The sequence below is a fragment of the Nycticebus coucang genome, chromosome 17, assembly GCF_027406575.1.
Source record: "Nycticebus coucang isolate mNycCou1 chromosome 17, mNycCou1.pri, whole genome shotgun sequence".
NCBI classification, from domain to species: Eukaryota; Metazoa; Chordata; class Mammalia; order Primates; family Lorisidae; genus Nycticebus; species Nycticebus coucang.
This window is the reverse complement of record NC_069796.1, coordinates 89,475,490-89,501,576: the sequence shown is the minus strand read 5'-3', so window position 1 is coordinate 89,501,576 and position 26,087 is coordinate 89,475,490. Positions and strand designations below refer to the sequence as shown.

The 26,087-nt window shown below is 50.4% G+C and overlaps 1 protein-coding gene across 7 annotated transcripts in view; it reads right to left on the bottom strand.

Moving 5' to 3' along the window:
- Positions 1-23,992, bottom strand: part of SLC2A9 (solute carrier family 2 member 9) — a 180,648-nt gene extending 156,656 nt beyond the window's left edge. The window contains exons 1-4 of one of the 7 annotated variants that reach the window (XM_053566683.1): positions 23,720-23,846; positions 19,942-20,044; positions 15,852-15,952; positions 10,037-10,135 (exon numbers count right to left, since the gene is read on the bottom strand). In XM_053566683.1, the coding sequence (XP_053422658.1) occupies positions 10,037-10,135; positions 15,852-15,914 (162 nt within the window). In that variant the 5' untranslated portion in view covers positions 15,915-15,952; positions 19,942-20,044; positions 23,720-23,846. Of the gene's footprint in view, positions 1-3,849; positions 3,907-10,036; positions 10,136-12,079; positions 12,321-15,851; positions 15,953-19,941; positions 20,045-23,673; positions 23,852-23,876 lie in introns of those variants that run through there. The other 6 variants (XM_053566685.1, XM_053566682.1, XM_053566684.1 and 3 more) reach the window with 6 other exon arrangements.
- Between the last annotated feature and the right edge of the window lie 2,095 nt (positions 23,993-26,087).

The window sequence follows — 26,087 nt, the reverse complement described above, 5'->3', positions numbered from 1 at the left end:
GCTTATGACAGGAAGACAGGTCATCCAGGCACTGCTCGGAAACATAGAAAGATGTTTACGATATAACTATTAAGCCAAAGGAAGGAGCTATTAAACAGCACATACGGATGACTTTGGGGAAAGAATGGACTTAGATCAATCATTAGAAGTGGCCTGTGGGTGGGGTCTGGGGTCTCACCATCTGCCTTCAGATCCGGCCCCCGCCATGAGCAGCCTTGAGCCAGTTAGTCTCCCCCTTAACCTGTGAAACGGGGTTAATATCACAGTATCTGACATGTGGAGTTGGTCTACACAAGACGTGCTATCCTTCACTCACAGAAGGAAATTCATACTCGGAATTGCATTATTAAATTTCTATGCTGTTTTCTTTTTCTAATAGAAATCCGTTACTTTCATAAGACAAAGTGAGGCAAAAACAAGAGGAAATAAAGAAAGGAATACAGGGGAAAGAAACTCTGGGATTCAGAAACAGACATTTCATGACAAAATGCATCATCTGCTCGGGAGGCTGAGGCAAGAGAATCGCTTAAGCCCAGGAGTTGGAGGTTGCTGTGAGCTGTGTGAGGCCACCGCACTCTACCGAGGGCCAGAAAGTGAGACTCTGTCTCTACAAAAAAAAAAAAAAAATCAAAATGCATCATCTGTAATCTCGGCTTCTCCCACTGAGATGCTAACTGAGCCCCACTCAGCCTCTCCTGAACCTGCCCTGTACTGACATCCTTGACCCAACACAAGTTAGTCATTCCTTCCAGGCCTCAGGCCACATGGAGATGCCTGCTGGGGCCGAGCTTCCTCAGGAGCTTCTGCTGAGCCGGGGGTGGGGTGGGACGCAGTGAGAGAATGTGCTCCTCCGTCTGCTCCATCAGAATTTTTTCTCTGACCTGCGTCTTCCACTGTTGCTAATTAGAAAAAGCTCTACCCTTGTAGGGAAAAATGTTGATTTTACTTTTTATCATCATTTGTTTATCTGCCCTTAGGGAAGGAGCAGGGAGAGAGAAATAAAATGTTCCATTCCTGCTGAGAAATGTGTGGGGAGTCAAATTAATTGTTCTATGGAAATCTTGGGCTTAAATACTAGCATGGGGGTGGTATTGAGATTCTGTAGCCCCCTTTCAAGAGATGAAATACTGCCAACTCAAAAACCACTGGAAAGGTGAGTAATTCATTATAAAAGCCAAACTGCCACTCTATTCTTTTTGTAGATGCTGGTGTTGTTTCAAATAAGTCCTCATCTATAAGGGTGGGAGTGGGGCACTGCGTCAGACCCCCAAAGCTCTCACTCCTCTGTTTTTGTTCCCTCTTTCCTTCTCTCATTCACTAATTCATTGAAGAAATACTCGGGAGTATTTTTATGTTTATTATAATACACATTTGTATAATGTACAATTGTACAGTAAAGAATTTGGCTGGGCTTGGTGCCTCTAAACCTTGCGATATCGTGAGCGATAGCAGTGTTGATATTGTGGTAGGTTTCTCTGCTGAGAGTATATGCAAGGAAAAAACTTGGGGGGCCACCCTGGTGGAAAGACCAACCACGTGGCCGAGTGTTGGGGCTTTGAGTCAAGTGATATCAGCCCTTCAGCCCTCCAAAGAGAGGGGAACTAAAGATGGAGTCCAATTTTGTGGCCAGTGATTCAATCTGGCATGGCTAAGAAATGAAGCCCCAGTAAAAACTCTGGACACTGAATCCTATAGGCTCTCCTGGCAGACAATACTCTGTGTAGAATGGTGCACATCAAAAAAAAAAAAAGAAGAAGAATGGTGCACATCAGTGTGCTTGGGGTCGGGTAATGAGTCCTGTCTCCATGGAGAGAGAGTACCAGACACTTTGCATCTGGAACCGCTCCACACCTTGCCCTATGGATCTCCTTTTTTTTTTTTGGACAGAGTCTCACTTTGTCACCCTCAGTAGAGTGCCATGGCATCACAGCTCACAGCAACCTCCAGCACTTGGGCTTAAGTGATTCTCTTACCTCAGCTCCTGAGTAGTTGGGACTACAGGCACCCTCTACAACGCCCAGCTATTTTTTGTTGCAGTTTGACCAGAGCCGGGTTTGAACCTGCCACCCTCGGCATATAGGGCCAGCACCCTACCCACTGAGCCACAGGCGCCGCCCTGGGTCTCCTCTTTTGACTTATTCCGGTTTGCATTTTTTACTATGGCAAAACTATAATGTAAGTAGAGCACTTTCCTGAGTCCTGTGAATTGTTCTGGAAAATTATCAAACCTGAGGGGATAGAGGGAACCCCCAAATTTGCATCCAGATGTTCAGAAGTCTGGGTGCCCTGGGAACCCCTGAGCCTGCAGCTGGTGTGTGAGGGCAGTTTTGTGAAGGGCTGTGTTCTTTACCTCAAGGCAGCCAGCCTCTGAAGTCATTACAGGGCTCCTGTGTACAGGTGATAGACACCAGGAGAGCAGAATGATCAGTACTGTTTGGAACGATGCTTTGCTGTGCTTTTGCTAAGCCCCTGAGCGCTCCCTTGAGTGGCTGGCCAGGAACTGGGCCCACAGACACCTGGCTCACTCTCTGCCCTTGGAACTGGTCTTAACAGTCTCACCTTCTCCTCTGTCCTGAGCACACTTCTCCTGTTTGCGTTCTAATTTCTGTTTTCACTCATGCCTCCTGTTCCACACCCTCATTTGTCTCAACTTCCATCCTTGTCAGTGGCTTCTCTTAATCCCACCCCCAGGGGCCTTTCTGCCCAGGCTCTCTCAGGTGCATGACAGTGTGGTTCATCTGCAGTCGTGGGGACTCTCTGAGTCCTGAGACTTGACAGCTACTTCTTGTGGATCAGCCTCTCCTGAGCTCACCCCTCTTGGCTTGGTTTGTGTTTTTGTTGGGCTTCTTTGGATTAGAGTCTGGGTTCCATAGTGTCCATGTGGCTCAGACATTGCATTGCTTCAAAACACTGCTTCCAGAATCTTCTGTGGGCTATACAAAGTCTCTGCGTAGGAGGAGCGTTGATTTGTGATTTTCCCAGACACTGTCATCCCACCTAGGCCTGCATCACCCCTGCTTGGCTGCCTAAGGAAGAGACGCACCTCAGCTCCCAGAGAACAGACTTGAGGGCTCCAAACCCCACCCAGCCAGTGGTGTCTTCACTCAGCCCTCACTGGCTCTCGGGTGGGGTCTAGACACTGCTGCCCTCAGGTCTGGAGGGGACATGTTCCACCACAACTCTGATAATCCTAGGTCATTTTAGCAGGATCGTGAAGGTCAAGGCTTAACATGGCATAAATCTGAGGCCATTTGCCAGGTCTCAGATTAGCCTAATCAGGCTATATGCTTGATTTCTTGCAAATCCAGGCAACGACCGTGGTATAATGGGAAGCTGCAAGTCAGCCGTGGAGTCTGCACAGCCTCTCACAAGGGCGCCGAATGATGGAGGGATGGACGAACAGATGGAGAGAGAGAAAGGTGCAATGATGACATTACAATTCATCTTTGGAAGCAGAAAAATAGGGAATCAGTAAAACATGGGGAAAATAGAGGAAAATATTAGAAAACACACCACAGAGACATCGATCTTCCGCAGAAAACACACCACAGAGACATCGATCTTCCGCAGAAAACACACCACAGAGACATCGATCTTCCGCTTTAGAGGCATAGGCTATGGATGAATTGTCTGTCCAGCCAGCCTGCCGGCCAGAGGTCTAGGAACCTATAAGAGCCTCCTACCCCCTTTCCTTAAACCGCTAATACAGGGTTAGCCAACAGTGGTGCACCTGTTTCTATAAACAAACTTCTACTGGCACATAGTCTTGCCCCTTTTTTACATGTTGTCTATGGCTGCTTTCTCTCTAGAAAGAGAGAGGTGAGTAGTCGTAACAAAGACCATACAAACTTAAAAATATGCAGTATCTGGATCTTCACAGAAACTTCGCTGAGCCCTGTCGTAGCAGATCAACCTAGTGGAGCAGAAAGAAAGAACATTTGGGAATTAGACAAAGCCAAAGCTGGGCGCATATCCCGTCTGTGAACCTGGTAGAGGCAGTGCTAGAACTTTACACAAGACAGAACTGGCAATTCGATTGGGAATGAGGAGAGCTAGGAGATTCACCTTAAAACCATACTAGTCAAAAAAAATGTTAGGGTGGCACCTGTGGCTCAAAGGAGTAGGGTGCCGGCCCCATACACAAGAGGTGGTGGGTTCAAACCCAGCCCTGGCCAAAAACTGCAAAAAAAAAAAAAATTAAAAAACATAAATCTATCGATTTTTTCATTTAGCAAATATTTATTATAAATGCATACTATGTGCCAGATGTTGTTCTAGGTGCTAGCTCTACCGAAACAAGAAAACCATAACATCCAAGCCCCCAACAGGGCTTAAACTCTAGATGGGAGGAGAATAGACAGGAAGGGGATGAACATCCAGTCTCTCGGTGGCGTCCACGAAGCGTCCACCCCCAGGACCTGCACTCAGTAACCTCCCTTGGCCTCAATTTCCTCATCCATGAAGAGGGTTCATTACAGCTCCTTCTCAGGACAGTAACAAGGATGAAATAAGCACACAGTCCCCACCACAGGCCAAGTGCACAGTTGGTGCCCAGAGGGGAGTTATGTTCCTTTTCAGCATTCCAGAAGGTTTCTATATATCTTAGGAGGGAGGAGCACCCAGGATGTTTTTACATCTCAGAATATGACTTGGTTCTGTGGATTGCTTTTATAATGCCTGAGTCAAAGTTGTAAGGGTGCCCATCACCCAGATAGTGCACACTGGACACATTAGGCTTCACCCGTCCCCTCCTTCCCTCTCCCACCTGCTTGATTTCTGCTGAGTTTTACTTCCCTCCATGCACAGGGTGCTGATGGGTTAGTTCCAATTTAACAGTGAGCACATGTGCTGTTAGTTTTAACATTCTTGCAAAACTTCACTTAGAAGAACGGTCTCCAGGTCCATCCAAATTGTTGCAAAAGGTATTAACTTTTTTATGGTTGAGTAGTACTCCGTGGTATACATACACCATACTTTCATAATCTACTCATGAAGTGACGGACACTTGAGACGATTCCACATTTGTGACTGTGACTTGTGCTGCAACAAACATTCTAACACAGCATCTTTTTGATAAAATGGCTTTTTTTTTTTTTTTCCATTTTGGGTAAATACTCAAGAGTAAGATTGCTGGACCAAATGGTAGGTCTACGTTTGATTCTTTGAGTAATCTCCATTCTATTTTCACAGAGGATGTGCTAGTTTGCAGCCCCACCTAAGTGTTTCTTTCCCTCAGCCAGCGTCTATTGTTTAGGGAGGTTTTGTTAAAAGCCTTTCTCACTGGGGTTAGGTGATAGCTCTGGTGTTTTGGATCTGCATTTCTCTGATGATTAGTGACATGGAGCATTTTTTCACATGTTTATTAGCTATTTGTCTATCTTTTCTTTTGAAAAGCTTCTGTTCATGTTTTTTGCCCATTTTTTAATGGGGATTTTTGATTTTTTTTTCCTTGCTGATTTTCTTGAGTTCTTTGTAGATTTTGGTTACTAGCCTTTTATCCGATATATAACTTGTGAATACTTTCTTCCATCCTGCAGGTTGTCTATTTGCTCTGTTGATTGTTTCCTTGGCTGTGTAGAAGGAATTTAATTTAATCAAGTCCCATTTATTTATTGGGACTTTTTAATTTAATTAAGTCGCATTTATTTATTGTTGTTGTTGTGATTGATTTTGCATTCTTAGTCATAAATTCCCTGCCTAGGCTGATAGGTAGAATCGTTTTTCCAACATTTTCTTCTAGAATTCTTATGGTTTCGTATCTTAGATATCGGTCTTTTATCCTTCTTGAATTAACTTCAGTCAGTGGTGAGAGGTGTGGATCCTGTTTCAGTCTTCTACATGTGGCTAATCCAATGTTCCTAGCTCCATTTATTGAACAGGGATTCTCCCCCTCCCCACCCCCCGTGTATACTGCTTTTGTCTTCTTTGTCAAAGATCAGATAGAAAAGAGCCCAAATAGCCAAAGCCATCTTAAGCAAAAGGAACAAATCTGCAGGCATCACATTACCAGAATTTAAACTATATAATAAGCCCATAGTAACCAAAACAGCATGGTACTGGCACAAAAACAGAGACATAGTCCAAAGGAACAGAACAGAGAATCCTGATATAAAAACATCCACACCTGCCCTGAGCATTTTTAAGGTTGCAGCTGGGCGGCAGCTGGGCGGCAGCAGGGCCTATGGCAGTTACTGCATGGTGTGTTCACATAGGAACGGGTGCTTTCCTGCCAGTGGGTGGCCATGGCCTCTGTGTCCCATCTCCTAGATGCCCAGTCACCTTACAACTGAAGAGGTAAATCTAGGGCCTGACAGGGGCTTCAGGAGCCTCTGCCAATGATAAAGTCTGTGTCCTTCTGATGGGGCAATATTCACACAGTGAGTGACTTCTAACAGCAGCCCTGCTGGCCATCCCTGTCCTTCTTCTCTGTGAGCAGACACACCCAGGAACCAAAAGTGACATCTCTTCCATTCCCAGGGTCTCTTCCTCCTTCTTGAGAGCATAGCACCCTCGGGTGAAGTCAGGCTGCTACCCTCTAACACCTGCCAGCCTGGGGCCACCTTCCCCACCTGTCTCTCTGCCTCCTGCCAGAGTGTAGGACAATCACTGGACACCTAGCTGACGTCTCCTTTCACTCCACAGTTCTCTCACAACAGGCTTGGCACCACAACTCTTCAGGGCACCTACCTGGAGCAGCTGGCATCCATTCAGGCCTGCCTGGCACCAGCTTCCACCACAGGTGGGCCTCTGAGGTGAGCTGGGCCCTCCACCTGCTGTGGTGCTCGCAGGGCTGCAGAGGTCTGGATCATTCTCTTTTCCTGGCCTCTGCAACCCTTCTCAGGCTGAGCCTGGGTCCGCTTTCTGGCCTCTACCTCCTTGGACCCCACATCCAGCCATCCCCAGAGAGGCCCTTCCGACCTCCCCAGGTAGAATAAAGTCCTTCCGCAGTCCGTATTCATCGCCCTTGCAACCTGTCTCCCTGCGTGGTAGCTACAACTCAGGTGTGCATCACTGACGCTGGGCTGGAGCACCTCCAGGACATCCATCTACCCAGCACCTGACCACACACCAGAAACAAGGTCAATGCCAGGATTGAAAGAACATTTCCCGCTCTAACCTTATGAAGCAATGTGGGTAAAATGTAAAGCGTCAGAGCCTCTCAGCAGAGCAGAGAGGGGCTTCCATGACACCCAGCCCCCAAGGAGAAGGGAAAAGTCTGGGGTGTGATCTGACTGAGAACAGAGCCCTCTCATTCCTGTGTGGGATTGCATTCTTTGTGTGCTCTACCCCTTCCAATGAGAGCCCCAGGAGGGCAAAGCTAAGGGCAGGATTCAGAACATCTGGTTTCCCGGTTCTAAAACCATCTCAACACCGTCCAAACTGGCCCTTGAGCCCCTTGCATTGCTGTTGTGAAACCCAGCCGTGGGTGACAGCATGGCAGATAAGCAGCCCCTCTCCCCTGCTCACTGGTTGGTTCTTTCCCTTGGTCGACGACGCCAAGCTCCCCCCCACTGGCTCAGGGGTCTAGCATCAGTGGTCTACAGAACGGGTTTTGCATTCAGGCAGACCTCAGTGACCATTCCAGCAATGCCACCTTCTAGCCGTGTGATCTTGGACAAGTTGTTACAACTCCGTTTCCTTGTTCATGAACTACAGATGACATCAATGACTAAGTACCATGGACTACATTGTGTCACTTCCGAAATTTGTATGTTGAAGCCCCAACCCCCAATGTCATGGTGTTTGTGAGACAACTAGGGCTAAAAGGCAGTTGGGTGCAGTGCTCACGGTGTGATTAGTGTCCTGATAAAAGACACTAGAAGTCACTCTCTGTCTGCCGCTCCCTTCCCTCTCCCCTCTGCTGGGTGTGGACACAGTGAGAAAGGGACCCTCCATGAGCCAGAAAGAGGGTCTGTGGCTGACACAGAATCCACTGGCACTTTGATTTTGGACTTTAGCCTTCAGAAGTATGGGAACAGAAATGCCTTTTATTGAAGCCCCCAGTCTGCGGTCCCCACGATGACAGCCTGACTCTTCAGTATCTCTGTGAGCATATAGGATGTGCCTGACACAAAGGGGTTTTATGGCAGAGCTGACCACCGGCGGTCACAGTCTCTGCTCCTGTCTAGGGGTAGAGAGCAGAGCCCAGGATCCAGTCCCGGCCTTGCTCTCAGCTCCTCTGAAGATTGTTACGCACCCTTCAGAGAAGCCAAGAGCAAGGCCAAGACTGGAGGACAGTCAAGCTTGAGGACTGAAAATGCCTTATGTTGTGGCAATGACCAAACACTTGCTAGGCATGGTGGTCCCAAAACTGCATCCACAATATCCCAAACAAGAAGTCCTGTGGTGTAAAGCTGGCTGACACAGGAAGGGTCTGATTAAAAACAACTGAAAACGTGCCTGATGGCCAGGCACACGACAGCCTGCCCAACCCCATGCTGGCTCCACTTGCCATGCAACTGTGGACAAGGCAGTGAATAGTGTGCCTCAGTTTCCTTGTCTGTAAAATGGAGCAATGACGAGCCATACCTCACAGGGTTGGGACAAGGATACACTGAGCTGATCGACACATGGGCACTGCTCAGAGGAAGGGCTGTACCCCACACGTGCTCCTTTCACATGTCCTCTTACTGATGCTGTCCCGGGAGTGTAATCTTCATGCAGAAGTTGTGAGGGCTGCCCTGGCTGTGTAGGTCTTCTCCCTGCCTCTCCTTCTGATACATCCCAAAATCCCACCCATCCTTCATGGCTCAGTTCAAATGCCACCTCCTCCAGGTTGCCGCCCTGGGTTTCCCAACATTGGACCCATGGAAGGCACACAACCACTGTCTGCTAAGTGAATGACAGGTCTTCACCTTCCACAGGCTCCCAGGTGGTGCTGGTGCCATCTCCTTCCAGTCCAGGCTCAAGCTTCACACATCTCTGCACTCCACAAGCCACGAGTGCAAAACTTCATCCCCTGTCAGCTGCTTGTTCTGCTGAGCTTTCAAGATGAAGCAAGAGCCCAAACTCCCTGTTCCCCTTCAGAGACCAATATGGACAAGTCAGTCCCCATCGCAGGATGACAGTACAGTGCCGTCAAAGATTGCTGCAGGTGCCTCTTCACGCCCTCTAGGCCCCCTGGTTTTCAAGCTGCTTTTCGTATCAGAACCAGATTTCCAAATGAACTTACTTAGAACTCCCAAATGTCAGAGTTAACTGAATTTTTTCAAAACAGAGCTGTCCTGGCACAAATGGAGCCCAGATCCCTGAGTCAACTGTGCAAAATCCCAGGGCCTGGGAACCCTTGAGACCCTCCCCCGCCCTTCCCATCCCAGGCTCCTTTGCATTTTGCACACAAGAACACCAGGTCCCCAAATAAGAAAAAGCCTGGGCACACCTAGAACTATCCACAGCCTGGCTCCCCTCCAAGCCCCTGGTCCTGTCTGAGTCTCCCCAGATGACTCCTGCAACTCGGGCTGCTGGCCACCTCTCCACCTTCCAGATATGGCTCAGGCGTCACCTCCTCCGGGAAGCCCTCCCTCCCACCTCCATCCTGCCGGTGGGTACATGGAGGAAGGCAGATCTACAAGAGCCAGCACGCCAGGAGCAGGGCAGCACCTGGTCACCTAGGTGGAGGAGACCAGCCTTCACTTGCCAACTAGCAGCAAAGGGGGAAGAGAGCAATTGCACCCGGATCTGAGTTCACCCGAGAACAAAAGTCAAAGATGGGTCCTATCCGACAGATACCCGAGTGGCCCGTGGTTATGATTAAAGGTGACCAAAAAGAACGAGTCCAGAAAATACATAAAGCCCTTCTCGCTCCTTTCTTTCCCTGGCAGTAGGGGCCCTCCCTCCTGCCTCCAGGAGCTGCCACCTCCCACACTGCCACTGTCTGCATTTCCGTCTTTCCCGCCCCCGCTCGATGGGGGCGGTCCCCTGCCGCGTGTTCAGCGCGCTCCTGGACGCCCGGCCTGCAGAGGGCAGAGGGCAGCGGGCGGGGCCCGGGCTGTCCGCGTGGCCGCAGCGCCCTCTGCCGGAGGACGCGAGCACTCACCGGGGCGGGCGCGTTGACCACCGAGAGGTTGTAGCCGTAGAGGAAAGATGAGCCGAAGGCGCCCGCTAAGGAGGCCACGAGCAGGGAGCAGGACCAGTGCTGGGGAGGAAGGAGGGAGCACGTCAGCGCTGGCGCTCAGAGCGTCCCCTGGGCTGGGGGAGGATTTCCTGCCGGGCGGAGGTGCAGAGACAGGTGGCGTTGGGGCCTGGCAGGCGGGGGTTCCAGCCCAGGTCCGCAGGTGCTGGAGGGCGCCCAGGGGTCCGCAGCCACACCCTCACCTCTGTGCCCCGCCGTATTCAGCCTCACACTCCCATTTTAGCTGAATTTGGCGGTGTTTGCAAAAGGCAAAGCCAGACTCAGTTATGGGAGGTGGCAGCAGTGGCTGCAGGTGACACTTGCTAAGTGCCAGGCACCTCTGACCACCTCCTGTGCATTATTTCGTGGAGTCCTATTAGTCCTCTTTTACAGGTGAGGAAGGCAGGACATGGGGCTGTGCCCTGGGCAGGCCTGGCAGCAGCACCCTCAAACTCCCTGCTACACCACACTGCCTTCTCCCCACCAGAGCTGTTCCTGGGTGCCACACTGGGGACCTGAGGCTGCTGCCAGCTTACACACACGCACAGGCCCATGCTGTGCTGAGCTGAGACGCCAGTCTGCAGGGTAGCCCAAGCCTCCGGACAAGGACTGAGAGGTTCAAGCCTGGCGTGGAGCACAGGGCATCTACCTCCACAGTCCTGTCCCACAGCCCCATACAAAGGGTGGCCACTGCAGGACAGGGCCCCTTGACACAGGCTGACCAGCTGACATAAGCCGGGAGCAGGAGTGGCCACTGTCCTAGTCTAGCCAGGGGAAAGAGGGCTACAATGCAGGGAGACCAGGTGTTCTGGAAGGTGCTTTCTCTGCCACCGTTTCACATAGTGGGGTGTGTGTGTGTGTGTGTGTGTGATTCTGGGTGTCAGGACCTGCTGAATCTTACTCTTTTTGCTTCTCTTTGCTCCCTTCTGATCCAGCTGTGCCCAGGCAAACATACTGAGTGTCTCCACTGCATCCACTTGCCATACGCCCCTTTTTAGAGATGTTTTTCTTTCTAAGACCTATTGCTGACACCTCCTCCTCTGAAGAGCCCCCGAAGGCTCCATTTTACATTTCTCTCTTTCGTTCAACCTTGTCTGACCCATAGCCCTGCCACTTACAACTTTGTAACCTTTAGCCAGTTCTGTCACTACTCTGTGACTCGGTCTTTTCACCTTTAAAATGGGGATAATAATAATAGACCCCCACCTCATAGGTTGTTAAGCTCAAGAAATGAGTTACAGCAGGCAGGGCCCGCAGAAGGGAGCCCAGCACACGGTGGAAACAAGTGTCAGCAGCTGAGGCCAGGCAGTGGCTCTGAGCCTACAGCAGAGAATGTGTTCAGGAGGTGCCAGTGACCAACGATGACAGCAACGGCTCCTATGTCATGGGGCTGGACACTGCCAGGGGAAGTGTGGGACGGAGTATTTTTCTACAGTAAGAGGAGCTTGAGCAGAATGGGGTGGAATCACATTTCAGACAAAACACCCATTCTCCTTTACTTTTTTTTCTTTAAACTCTGCCTATGGGTCTCAGCTGTGATGTCACTTCCTCTGAGCCACTGGGCGTCCCATCTGGACCCCCAGTGTTCCTCACTCCCAGCTCCCATCACCACAGAGACCACGGACTTTCTCCTGCCTGCACCCCGCCAGACCAGAGCTCCCTGTTTGAGGGGGCCTCTGGCCTCAGACCTGTTCCCTGGAGCCCCCTGCTTATGGTCCCCACTGCCTCCCTGTCGGCCCCAGGACAGAGGGTTCCCGCTGACAGTGCTGCTGCCTGTTCTGTGCCCTGGGGAGGAAACAAGGAGGGACCCCACTGAGTGAGTGTGGGACCTGTTCCACATGCCCAGCCAGGAGAGCCGGCAGCACGCCGAGTCAGGCCCAGGGCCTCAGCCCCACAGCGGCAAGCCTGCCGCCCAACCTGGACTCCCCACAGCCCACCAGCCACACAGAAGCAGGCGTCCTTGTTTACCTTTCTTCTCCCACCCGGCTTCCTGCTCCATGGGCTGTGACACCTAGGCGTCGCCCTTCCTGGCCCCGGCAGCCCGGGGCAGCTGATGACATGGGTGAGGGGAGCTAAGCTCAGTTCCCTGAGGTCCATGCTTCCTTCTCTGGGCCCCTCACGCTCGGCCCAGGGGTGCCAGGCTCTGCAAGGACATTGCTGTGAATGAGGAGGCAGAGTCCACGGGCAAGGGGTGAGGGCGTCCAGACAGGAAATGTGGACACCTGATCCTGCCTGAGCAGGAAATGGGGCAACTTTTCTTTTGCCTGCTAGGAAGTCCTAACAGTGACGGAAGAGCCCTTAAAGGGAAACCGCCTCCAGGGGGTGCAGTTGCTCTCTGGCCTCTTATTATTTTTTTCTTAACAACGCCCGCAGTCCTGGAGAAATGACCGGCACTCACCCAAGGAGCCTCCCTAGTGATTGGGACAAATGACAAGTGCTTCAGAAGCCTGGGTGGGGTTCCATGCCCGACGCCCTCGTTTGTTAACTATGTGTCTTCAGGCAAGTCACTTGGCTTCTTTGAACTACTGCTTTTGCCAGTGCAAAGTGGGCTCCTGGTTTGCAGAGTAGGAGCCCTACACCCTGGAGCAAATGCAGAGGTTTGGAAGAAAGTGAAATCACCTCTCGGTCCTTGCTCTGTCCTGCTCATCTAGCACTGGCTGAGGGGACATATCCCATGTGCCAGCCCTGAGCTCAGGGAGAGCATGGAGAAGACAGGGAACTCGTGCACACCAGGACATCATAAATAGCTCGCTGCATGACTGCTTTGTCCCAGATGTCAGTGACATGCCTTTACTCATGACTAGGACAGCTGCCTGGGCCCGTCGTTCTCAGAAGCACAGAGCAGTCTGCAAGGCTGAGCAGTGGACAAAGGCAGCGTGGTGAGTTCGGAACATGAGTTCAGAACGCAGGGCCCAAGGCCACAAAAAGGAGAGAGAGCAGACTGGGTTTGATGGAGAGCTCCCATTAAATAAAAGGCGTGGGGCGGCGCCTGTGGCTCAGTCGGTAGGGCGCCGGCCCCATATGCCAAGGGTGGCGGGTTCAAACCCAGCCCCAGCCAAACTGCAACCAAAAAATAGCTGGGCGTTGTGGCGGGCGCCTGTAGTCCCAGCTACTCGGGAGGCTGAGGCAAGAGAATCGCTTAAGCCCAGGAGTTGGAGGTTGCTGTGAGCTGTGTGAGGCCACGGCACTCTACCGAGGGCCATAAAGTGAGACTCTGTCTCTACAAAAAAAAATAATAATAATAAAAAAAAAAATAAAAGGCGTGGAGTACTGCAGACTGTAGGGAGCCTGAAGATGCCCACCCCGGGCAGCAGGAAAGTGGCTGCTCAAAGCAAACAGGGAATTAAAACTTCCAAAAAAGAAAAGTAACCCCCAGTGGCCAGGGATGGAGCGAGCACAGGAATCATCAGAGCAATGTCATTCTGCATGGTGATCAGCCGGGATGCCCCAGGGAGCACTGGCTGTTTCTGGCGTTGGTTTCAGCTACATGGATTGCTCTCTTCACAGAGCCACAGGTCCCCAGCAGGCTCCTGACAGTGAGAGCCTCACTGACAACATGGCTGGGTTCTCGGGACAGCATGGAGGACAGCATCTGCTCTTCACACCCATCTCAGCAGGTCACTGGGACTTCTGGAGGAGCTGGCTCCTGAGCAGATGCTCACAGGGTGGACAGGCCTGAGAGGGCCTGGGGTGGGAGGGGTGCCAAGGCAGCAGGCTCCCGTGTGGTGTGTGTGATCAGAGCGTGCAGGCAGAGCATGACAGGGGGCGGAACGGCCACTTCCCTGAGCTTCTGAGAATCCTCTCCCTGTCCTCCCTACCCTCATGGAACCTTTATAGTCCTCAGCTCATGTCCACCTTCTCCTCACCCTCCCTGGCTTCATTCGTAACTGGGTCTCACCAGATTTTGCCAAAAACTCAAATTAGATCAGGTGGCCTCTCCCCGTACTTAAATCGTACCAGGGTCCCCTTTGGGACTGAAACCTTAGAAGGCACCAGGGGCCAGGCGGTCAGCGTGAGTGAGCAGCTGCATCTAGGCGTGAAGTAGGCCAAAGGGTGGCCTGGCCCTCTATGGGCCAGATGGCAGCTCACCGCTCTGTCCATCATCCAGCATACCCTCCTCACCCTCAGCCCGTGTCACACTTCTACACTGCTCTCCCACATGCGTTCACATCCACGAGATTGTCCAGTCCTATAGGCCTTGCAGGAGCTACTAGTCCTGCCTTTTCAGGGAGGAACTGAAGTGCAGGGCGGGTGTGGAGTAGCCACCTCTGAGCCCACATGGCCAGGGCCTGTGCCCTCGGCAGCTGCCAAGAAACCCACTCGCATCAAGGATGTGGTCACGCAGCACATTCCTGGGTGTCTGGGGCTAGGCCTGCTCAGACACCAGCTTATCCATCTGCTCCCCGATACCTCGGCAGCTCCTGCACACCTGGGGTCTCCTGGTTGGCTCAGGCCCTTCCTGCTGACTCCCTGGAACTCTGCTCAACCATTCAGTGCTTGCCCCTCGCCTCCTCCTCCTCGCAGCCTCCCCTGGTTACCGCTGCCCTGCCTCTGTGCTCCACCTGCTGCTGTTCAGGGGGCCTTCCTCTCGGCACAGGAGCCCACCGCGGGCAGGACTGTGTGTCTTAGGGGCTCTGCATCCCGAACTGTGGGACCATCAGTTTTCACTGTTGAAGTCACCCAGCCTCTGGCAGTGCTAGCAAACTGAGGTGCCCTGCGGCCTTCCTATAGCACGGTGCAGGGAAGGGGTCCAGTTCCAGACACACTGTCCTCAGATGATTGACTAAGGCTAAAAGTCCAGCTTAGACCAGGTGGAAACTTTCTAATAAGGAAGGATGGACAGACAAGGCGGGAATTTTTCTGTTGGGTGACATTTAAGGAGACGTTTGAAATGACTGCATCCCTCCCCTTGTTATACAAGACACCTAGATCCTCGACTCATCTAAGTACCAAGAAAAGTTTCAACATCCTCCTAGAGGGCATTGCTGTCTATTTGACGTGATTCTTCCATGCCCCTGGGTGACCCAAAGCAGGTGGCTTCACCTCCCTGAACTGTCGCACACTCACCCGGGGGTGATGGTGCCCAGCTTGCCCATTTCCATTCCCTGCAGATTTGGTTAAGTGAATTTTTTGTCCTGCCAAAGGCTGGTTTGTTACGGCATGAACACATTTTCCTCCTGGGTCCTGCTTGTCTCCACATGCATCTCAGGAGACATGGCAGAGGGAGGCCAAGTTGGAGACCTGTTATACCTGGTGTCAGCTATGTAACCCTGGGCAAATGACCTCCGCCCTCTCTCATCTGTAACACAGGGGTAGTAATACCCTCATGACAGCTTAATCAAGAGAACCAAGCAGGACCCCCTGAAGGAAGGGCTGGGCACTGATCCTGGTGGCAGAGTGGGGGATGGGTTTCGGTGTAGCCTCAAGATGATGACATGCTCATCATCAACGTCAGTGTCCCCTCAGGGAGAAATGACCTGTGGAATAGAGACACCTGCCTGCTCCAAGTCCAAAACTCCCTAGCAGGTCCATGACATCAGCATCACCGTCTCCTGGGCCTAGTCCCTCACACTCTGCAGGTCACACAGCTCTTTCTGGTACAAACTTCCGCCCCACCGCTGCTCTCTTTCCCTGCCCACCACAGCCCCAAACTGCCGCTTCCCTTTTGGGGGGAGAGGAGGTTCTGTCCCAAGATCACCAGAATCTCATATGAGAGAAAGGAAAAGAACCCCAGACTGACCGATTTGTTTCTCGATGAATCTCTTTCTTTATCTTCTGTTGGGTCCTTTTCACTGAGCTTCATGGTTTATTTTTCAGAGTTTTCGACTTTTGTTGTTGTTTCTGAGAAAGAGAGAAAAGGAAGAAGCCACTGGAAACTTCCTGTCCCAGATGGGTAGGTCAGAGGAGGTGCCCCCAAACAGCCTTCACGAGCTTTGCCGCGATGAGGAGACACGGCAGGACCCTTACTCAGCCCCCAGGCACCCTGGAGACCGGCTCCTCCTGCCCTTCTCAGGCCTCAGTCTCTCCATGTTCGAGATGTGGTGTTGGCCTGCATCTGTGCTTCTTACGCTGGCCGCCGTGCGTACTAAGTACGACCCCTCCACGCCATATTCTCATCCAGAGGTTATTCTTATGTTGAGGCACATTTTGGAAACACTAAACTGTTTCCGAGTTGTGAAAATAAAATCAGCACAAATGAAAAGGAAGTGCCGATCTCACCTGTCATGTTGGACACAGTTACCAAAGCTGTATCCTGAATTGCTGGCATGACACAGTGGAAATCACACAGCTTTTCTGGAGTTTAGAAATAGGTTTCTAGAGCCCTATAAATATTTATGCCTTTTGGCCCAACTACTCCATTTATAAAAATTGACCCTAAGCAGTAATAAAAATGTACACAAAATATTAACGTCTAAGATGTTCATTGTAGCAATTTTCATGTCAGAAAAATGGTATTTACACTAGGACACAACAGCAGGCAAATTTGAATATATGATGGAAACTCTTGTAACTTGTAAAAATTATGGTCCAGGAGAACATTTGGTTATGGGGGAAAAGCTCTTAATAAATTCTTATTTGACAAAAAAAGGAAGATGTATAAATGAATAAACATTGTTCAATGTTGAAAATATATCAATATAAAAGTCAACAGAAAGAAAATACATCAATAGAGTCACAACTATTGAACAATAGACAAACTTAAACTGTATCCGTGTGTCTTTTTACTTAGAATAGATTTAAAACATAGTGTTTATACATTAAATTATTTACTCAACAAATATTGTTTAGCCCCTCATAGTCTAGGCTAAGGGGCTACAACCCTGAGCAAGGCGGACCTTGTCTTACCCTCCAGAAGCTTACATTTTAGGGGGACAGACAGTTTTAAAAGAGCAAACAAGACTACGCATGACCAAGTGGAAGCCATGAGGCTGGGCCAGCCCAAGAAGGGACAGCAGCAGAGAGGAGCTGGGGACAGACACACATTTATGAGCATAGCAAAATGTGAAAAGCAATTACAACGTAGCAGTGGGATGGCTGGATCAAAGGACACACTTACACTTAGACTGCATCTGCACAAAACAGTTCATTCAAGAAGGGGGAAGAGGGGTTAGTAAGCTCAATGTAGGGGTATATGGCACCGATCATGTCTGGGTGAAGGACTCATCTACAACTCAGACTTTACCTTATAAATGAAAACAAAACAACCTAATCATATGTACCCTTATATTAATCCAATTTTTTCAACAGCTGAAAAAAGATTATATAACCAAAAGATGTATATCTCCATAACATTATGAAATGAAAAAACTTGAAAAAGCAATTACTGGCTCGGCACCTGCGGCTCAAGTGGCTAAGGTGCCAGCCACATACACCTGAGCCGGCAGGTTCTAATCAAGCCGAGGCCTGCCAAACAACAATGATGGCTGCAACCAAAAAATAGCCAGGCGTTGTGGCGGGCGCCTGTAGTCCCAGCTACTTGGGAGACTGAGGCAGGAGAGTCGCTTGAGCCCAGGAGTTGGAGGTTGCTGTGAGCAGTGATGCCACGGCACTCTACTTAGGGCGAAGGCTTGAGGCTCTGTCTCAAAAAAAAAAAAAAAAAGCAATTACTACTTGGCCATAGTATTTTAGCCAATTTTTATCTCATTCTTTATTTTCCTCTAGATTTTCAATGCTCTACACTGAAAAAACAAACAAACTCTTCTATAACTGGGCAAATTTTTAAAATTGCTTTAAGTTAGGTAAGTTAGGGTGGTGCCTATGGCTCAGTGTGTAGGGCGCTGGCCCCATATACCAAGAGTGGAGGGTTCAAAAAAAAAATAGCCAGCTGTTGTGGTGGGTACCTATACTCCCAGCTACTTGGGAGGCTGAGGCAAGAGAATCACCTAGGCCCAAGAGCTGGAGGTTGCTGTGAGCTGTGACATCACAGCACTCTACTGAGGGCAACGAAGTGAGACTCTGTCTCTAAAAAAAAAAAAAAAGTTGCTTTAAATTAAAAAAAAAAATTAAACAATTAAGCACTTTAAGGTTCAGGTAGCCAAGCATAGTTAAAATAATGCTTTAATGCTTGGCTTTCTAGGGCAGAAAATAACATTCCTGAAGAACACGTATTTCATATAGGGCAATGGGCTCTGAGTTATCAGTTTAGGTCCAGAAGTTGTTTCGGTTGACCTGACAAAAATGTTGGTTGTAAGCGACATGTGAGGCCGTGCACTGAGGAGCCCGCTGCACCTGTCTCATCTCAGCACACACTTGAGGGACACTGCAGCCCTCTGGAGCTCCAGGTTCCCATGGTAGCGTGCATCACAGGCCTCTCTGCCTTTGCTGAGGCTGCACCATTGGCCCAATGCCTTTCCTCCCTGCTCAGCCTCACATTCAAAGCTCACCGCCTTGTCCATTTCTTCCTTCTGGAAGTCTGGATCACTCCTGCGCATTCCAGGGCATACGCCATCGTCCCAGCAGGAACCAGAATGTCTAGCTGACTGTTCTCGTACCTGTGTCCTTGCCAATGACTGTGACCTGTTTGTGATGGTTCCTTTTGTGTGTCAACTTGGCTGCGCTACAGTGCCCCATTGTTTGTTTAAACATCTGGAGAACAGCCCAGATACTGTGGTGAAGGTAGGCTTTAGATGCGATTGACATTGACAGCTGACTTTAAATAAAGCAGATGGCCCTCCATCGTGTGAGTGGGCTTTATCCAATCAGTTGAAGACCTTAAGGGAACAAGCTAAGGACCCCTGAAGAAGAAGAAATTTGGCCGCAGACTATAACATAGAAATTCTGCCTGAGTTTCCAGTCTTCCGAGCGAAACTGCAAGCAACATTAACCCTGACAGAATTCTGAGGCTGCAGCTTGCCCTGTGGATTTGGGGCTTGTCAGTCCTCAAAATTGCATCAGCTGATTTCTGAAAATAAATCTGGACAGATGGGAGGTGTATGTATCGCCTACTATTTCTGTTTCTCTGGAGAACCATGACTGCCATGCCCCTGGGCTCCCCAGGCTTGGGAGCTGCACCCACAGTCTGGCAGAGCCTGTCCAGAGAGGTGCAGAGTAAGCAGGTTAGGTGTGGTGGGAAGCAACAGGGAAGAAGGAAACAGATGGGGTTAGGTGGTGTGGGATGGGATGAAGAAAGCCAGACTGAGGGTCTCCAGGGCCACCACCCCACCCATCATCCTCATTCTGGTTTATGTGAGTGTTGTCACCACAGAAATCCAGGAACTGCCATCCATGCAGACAACACTGTAAATGTCACATAGGAATTACATAACATGGTGGCCCTACTGGTGCCTAAGGATGAAGATGGTCTCCAAACAATTAAGTGAAAGTCAGGGTCTGAAAAGACGTAAGCTGTTGGAATCAGAGACGTGGTTCCTGCTCTTGGCAAGTTGCTTAGTCTTCCGTCTGTTCTCTCATGGGTCTAGTGAAGGTGGGTCTCACCTAATTGTTAGATGAAGGACACTGTACTTTAGAGGCCCTGGCAGCTGCCTGGCAAATCCTTGGTGTCTGATTCATGGCACTATCGTTCATGGGGCTGGAGAAGACTCAGAAAGTAACTGACTTGGGGGTGGGAAGCAGTGAAGAGCTTTTGTAGGGAGTGTTGACCTGGAGATGTTTGAGGGACATCATCATCATAAATACCACTCGGGCCGTTGGAAGTAAGAGTGGTGCTCAAGACGTGGTCTGGGACACAGATAAATTAAATGATCATTAATGCCGTGGGATGAGGTAGAGAATGCAGGAAGAAAAGAGTCCTAAGGGACCCCAGTCCAGAAAGAGAAGACAGACGGTAGTAAGCAAGGAGAGCGAGGGGTTGAGGATGGCAAAACAAGAACTTCGAGAAGGTGGGAGGACTCAGCTGCGTCGACCGCAGGCCCAGGCCAAGCTGCAGGAACAATGATAGTCTGTGTCACGTGGCCACGTGGAGTCCGTCAGCAACTGTAACAGGACAGGAGGGGAGGCTGCTAAGAGGCTGCAGGGTCTGTGGGAGGGGCCTGTGCAGACCCCTCTTTGCAGAACATTGAGCAGGGCAGAAAAGGGACTGGGTGGTGGGGTTGGGTCCAAAGTGGGGACCCGGGTAAAGTACAGCGAGGGGCACAGGTTTAGAAGGGGGACAGTGGGGTCACATATGTTCTAATGGCACCTGTAGTGTGTCTGGTGACATTCATATGAGTCATGAAGCAAAGCTGAGAACTGGAGGGGAGCAGATGATGGTGGGAGGAGACAGAAGCCATGGAGTTGTCACCAAGGAATCTGGAGAGCTGAGCGGCTGGGTTGCCCGATCACGTTGAAGGTGTATTGGTGACTCAGCAGTGGAGAAGGCAGATGGGGGAGGACAGTGGGCATTCCAAGCCCCATCCCGTTAGGGGCTTAGATTTGAGGACAGCTGAGAGGTGATGCTGAGCATGGCTTTTGCTGTTACGTACTACGTCATGCAAAATTGGAACCACCTAGGAATCAAGGTCAGAGCAGATAGCCAACCAGAATGTGGAGGAAGGGTGAGTCCAGAACTGGGTGGGAGGAGAGGAGAAGGCCGTGAGCAGGCCTGGCAGTGACAGCACATGTTCAGTGGTCAGTGTTCCATGGGATGTGACTGAGGCAGGGGAACTTGGGCATGGGGTGGAGGGACACTGAGCTCAGCAGCCCCTGAGCAATAAAGCCTCCCTGCTGAGAGGAGGCAGCTGAGGACGGAGAGAGTCCTGTGCACTCTTTCCAGAAAACATGCAGGAACAGAGAACATGGCAGACCCAGGGTAATGTGGATGGTGAGTCATCATTCTTTCCAGGTAACATCCAACTCACAGCTTCTCCCGCTCCCCTATCAGCAAGGAAAAGTCAGTGTACACCTGCCCAGGGGAACTGTTAGCAGTGGAGGCTCAAAAACCTGTGCCTCCCCCTATACGCTACAGAGACTGCTGACAGCTGGAGACCCCCTTGCTGTCCCTGAGACATCCTGGCAAAGGTGGGAAGCCCTGCAGAGTATGAGACTCTGCTTGGGGGGATCTGACTGGCCCCTGCCTAGACTGCACCTGTGGTCATTCACTGGAGGTTTGCCTCTGCCTACCTGCACAATGCAAGGCCAAGTGCAAATAGCATGCACCCCAGACAGCATGGACTCCAGAGCTGCGCATTCAAATGTAGCTCTGCAGCTGTGTGAATCAGCTCAGTTACTTAACCTCTCTGTGTTTCCATGTCTTAATGTTCCACATGGAGACCATAGCAGGAGCTACTGTGAGGATGGAATGAATTCATTGCGTGTAGCACGTGGTAAATGATGGATGCACCAAAGTTTCCCCAGACCAGTTTTGCAAGAGCCTCAAAGAATGGGTGATGTATTAGAACCAGATAAGGGAAAAGAGGAGGGGGCCCATTTGGCCTTTGACTAGAGAACCCTAAACTGCCTTAGGATAATTCTCTAAGGCTTAAATAGAATGATAGATAAATAAAATAAAAATACATAAGATCAATAAACACAAGCTCTGGCTCCACGTCTATAGCTCAGCAGCTAGGGCACCAGCAACGTACACCGGAGCTAGAAGGTTCGAACACGGCCCGGGCTTGCCAAACAACAATGACAACTACAACCAAAAAGTAGCCGGGCGTTGTGGCAGGTGCCTGTAGACCCAGCTACTTGGGAGACCGAGGCAAGAGAATCGCTTAAGCCCAAGAGTTAGAGGTTACTGTGAGCTGTGACGCCACGGCATTCTACCCAGGGCAACATAGTGAGACTCTGTCTCAAAAATAAATAAACACAAGCTCCATTTGGCCTTTGACTAGAGAATACTAAACTGCCTTAGGATAATTCTCTAAGGCTTAGATAGAATGATAGATAAATAAAATAAAAATATGTAAGATCCATAAACACAAGCTCTATGGATGGTAATGACTCCAAAAACACTGGCACCAGGCTGTCTTTTCCACCTGTGGGGACGACACTCGTCTTGCTGCTCTGCCAGACTGATGCCCTGCTGGAGTCCACCAGCGTGTACACAATGCTTCTTACAAGACCAGAAGCTGCTGCACCCTCTAAATACCTACCTGCCGCCAGGGCAGCCCGAGGCCCCCACACTACAGTCCTGCAGAGTGTGAGACTCTGCGTGGTGGGGGGATCTGACTGGCCCCTGCCTAGACTGCACCTGTGGTCACACACTGGAGATTCGCCTCTGCTGCTACTGTTACTGCTGCTAAGAAAGCCTGTGTCTGGCGTGATGCTGGGCCCATGTCAGAAATAAAGCAGCCAAGGCTTAGACAGGTGACTCCACTCGCTGAGCTCTCAGCGGGGCTGGATCCAAGGCAAGGCAGCGAGGCCTCTCTCCTGATCCATGTTCCACAGCAGGCTGCAGACCACACATGTGGGTTCTGCTCTTTACCCGCCCCAGGCAAGCTGGAAACCCCCTTCCTGGGGTGCCTGGAACTGCCTCACACACTGGGACGCAGCCCTGCCTGCCGGGCAAGGCCAGGTGGGGTCCACAAACCACTGGCTGCAACTCCGGACAGAGCACCCCACAGTGCATCCTGGGCCCCAATTCTCCAACTGTTTAACATTTGCCTGTGACTTTATTCTTATTTTTCAGGTTGTCTGCTGACTTTGGCATGAAACTAAAGCAGGTCCCCAGGTGAGAAAATGAATGTGGAAAATAAAGCAGGAGAGAGACAGAAGGATGGAAAGAAGGAAGAGAAAGAGAGAAGAGGGGGGAAGGAAGAAAGGGGAAAAAGGAACGAAAAAAGGTAAGATAGAAAAAGAGAGGGAGGAGAGAGGGGGAGGAGAGAGGGGGAAAAGAGCCGAGGAAGGGAGGGAAGGAAGAGAAGAAAGGGGAAAAAAGGGAATGAAAAAATGTAAGAAAAAAAAGAGAGGGAGGGAAAATATTCTTCTTACTAAAGTATCTCAGGAATGGGAAAAAAGTATCCAATGTTCTCAGTACTACGGTGAAACCAGTTTATAATCACTCACACTTGCATATGAAAAATGAAACACAACTTGAGGCTATGATGAAGGAGGGAACGGGAGGGCGAGGGATGGGGAGGGGGTGGGAGGGAGAGGCGAGGATAGTAGGGGCCACACCTGTGGAGCACAGTGCAAGTACAAGTTGGTTCTATCATGTGCAGAACACAAATGTCCTAATGCTGTAATTGGGTAAATGAGGTGAAAGCCATGCTGATTAGTATGATGTAAGCCCTCCAATTTGTACAAATAATCAACGCACTGAAATTGGCATAAATGTATTTATGATCTATGTACAAAAGACTTAATAAAAAAAGGAAAAAAATCAATTCTTGTTAACCTAAGAGGAAAAAAGAAAAAGACCAAAAGGAGATGGGATGGCTCTGCTGTTTATAGGAAAGTGGAAGAACTAGTGTTAAAGCACTAACATGAAAAAAACAAACAAAAAAAAAAAACAAGAAAAAGAGAGGGAGGAAAGAGAGAGAGGGGAAGGGTTAAGGAGAGAGAAAGAAGAAGAAAGAGAAGTGGAGGAGAGAAAGAGGGAAGGAAGGAGGGAGGAGAGATAGAAAGGAAAAAGGAGATTACTGTAATTATTGGACACTGGGATAATGGCCATAATTACTCACTCAATTTCATTTTATGTTGACGTCCGTCAGATACCACACCAAGTACCTTATGTGCACGATCTCATTTCATCTTCACCAGAACCTTGTAAAGTTGATTTCAAATTTCTCAGTTTCCAAATCCCTCATTCCAGCAGCTCTATAAGCGTCTCAGTCACTGTTGAAATTTTCTTCAAAGTAGACCCACGGCTACGAGCGTAACTTACCTAGTTCCTGGATCTTGCCTGTTCCGGTCAAAAAAGCAAACAGAATATGCCTCATAAACAGATAGGCTCTCCACTTAATCAGATGTCAACCTGGGAAATGGCGAGGGCAAACAGCATTAATGATTAAACCACACCCAGCAGTTACTGTACATGCTCTGATGCCCATCTTGATAAGCGATAAATGGTTTAACTGCTGATGACTGGATCAGCTTATTCTAAACATGCCCAGGTGGTCGTCAACATGCTCTGGCCCCAGAGTCCGAAGGCAGAGGCATCGTGGGGAAGCTACTGCTGACTGACGGGCTGGCCTCTGCTTAGCTCCCCCAGGTGCCACATCCCTTCTTTTTAACATGAGCTTGTGCCCAGCCTGAGGCCCACTTGTCTGGGTGGGGGAGGGTGAGCAAAGGGACTTGGAGGTTGGAAAGCAGGAGCCAGGGAGCCATCGGTGGGTTGAGTCTTGCCCTCGAATGAGCAGGATGAGGGGCCGGCTCTGGTTGCCTCTCCACAGGGCGGGAAGCTCAGCCATGGAGCACCTGAGCACCGTCACCTGCAAAATGCCGTAACCATGGTCATTGTCATCATTTTATCAATCCCAATGCCACATTGTTTTCTGTCTCCCTAGGCTCAAAAGTGGTGCACACTCACCAATTCTTCTCACTTTGCAAGCCCTGAGATAAATGAGGGGCTGGCGTAGCAGAAAGAGGTGAGAGCTCTGGGAGTATTGCTGGGCAGCCCGGGTGAGATCCAGGCCCAGCCGAGGGCTGAACACCCCCACCGAGAGAGCTGAGGGTCTGGGATGCGAAGGGCAGTTCTCGGGGGCAGCACAGAAAGCTGGGCCCAGTGGGAAAAGGACTTAGTGGGGCTCTGGCCCATACTTGGACCCTGGGGGTCAGCGCTCTCTTGGGAACCTGGAAGGGCATACGCTTTCCCCTTGGCATGGATCCAAAGCAACTAGGCAACCTTCTCACGACCAATCCCGCCTCCTGCCTGGTACCTTGGTGTTGACAGAGGGGTGGGCCTGAGCAGAAGGCAATCACCTGATCCTGGGGGACACCTACGGAGGATGCTTTATCAACCAGTGTCTAACACCACCATAGCCCGAGAAGGTGCCATTTCTGTGTTCAGGGTGATCTCAGCTGTTCTTGAGGACATGCAAACAGCAGGCCAGGGGCTGCTCTGGCTGAGAGATCCCTTTCCCAGGACTCTTAAATCCCCCCAAGTGCCCGCTGGTGCCCACCTCCTTGTTTCTTCAAGGGTCCAACAGCTTCTTTCTCAACATCTTTCGAGCCACAATAATCACTCCCCAATTCCAGGATCCTCTGACTGCTGTTGCTTTGGCAGTAGCTGAGTAAAGAGGATACTGTGACGACTGACCAGAATTTGATGTGAGATGTCTTATGTCCAAATCCCGGCCTGGCAGTCCCAGACCATGCCTTGGTGGACGAGTCTCTCCTCTGCAAAGTGGGGACAAAGTGGCCCTCCCCACAAGGTCATATCATGCAGACCAAGCAAGATGCTGCCCTTGGAGTGCCTGTCACAGACCCAGTGCCCATTAAATACTGCTATGGCCACTGTTGTTGGGAAATCTCTTTATGCATAATTATTTTTATTTGTGTTTATTTATTTTCACATGCTTATGACACCTACTGTGTAACCATTATCCTGCTAGATATTAAGGCAGCCACAAAGAGGGGCAGATCTGTTTCTCTTATTTCTTTTGCAGTTTTTGGCCGGGGCTGGGTTTGAACCCGCCACCTACGGCATATGGGGCCGGCACCCTACTCCTTTGAGCCACAGGCGCCGCCCCAGATCTGTTTTTCTTGTCTGGTCACAAAGAAGGGCAGATCTGTTTCTCTTGTCTGGTCATTCACAATCTAGTTGAAAGGACAGGTCAACAGAAGAAACCCACATTTAGTAAGCACCCACTGTATGCCAGGCATGTGTTGTGTGTAGCCTGGTGCAGTCACTAACATCCTGTTATCTCTACAGCTGAGGATGCCGAAGCTGCTGCCCACAGCTCCTCGTCTGGGGCGAAAGTTGAGGTTTAATGTGAGACCCCCACTCTCTCCAGGCTACCCTGTGGGAAAGCCCCCCACTAGGAGGGGGCAAGCCCACCAGAGTGAGCTCAGGGATACCTCCCTTTGCCCTCTGGGCACTCCAGCATGCAGGCAGACTTCTCATCTTTGAAGGTCCCTAACTCGGGGGCCTCCT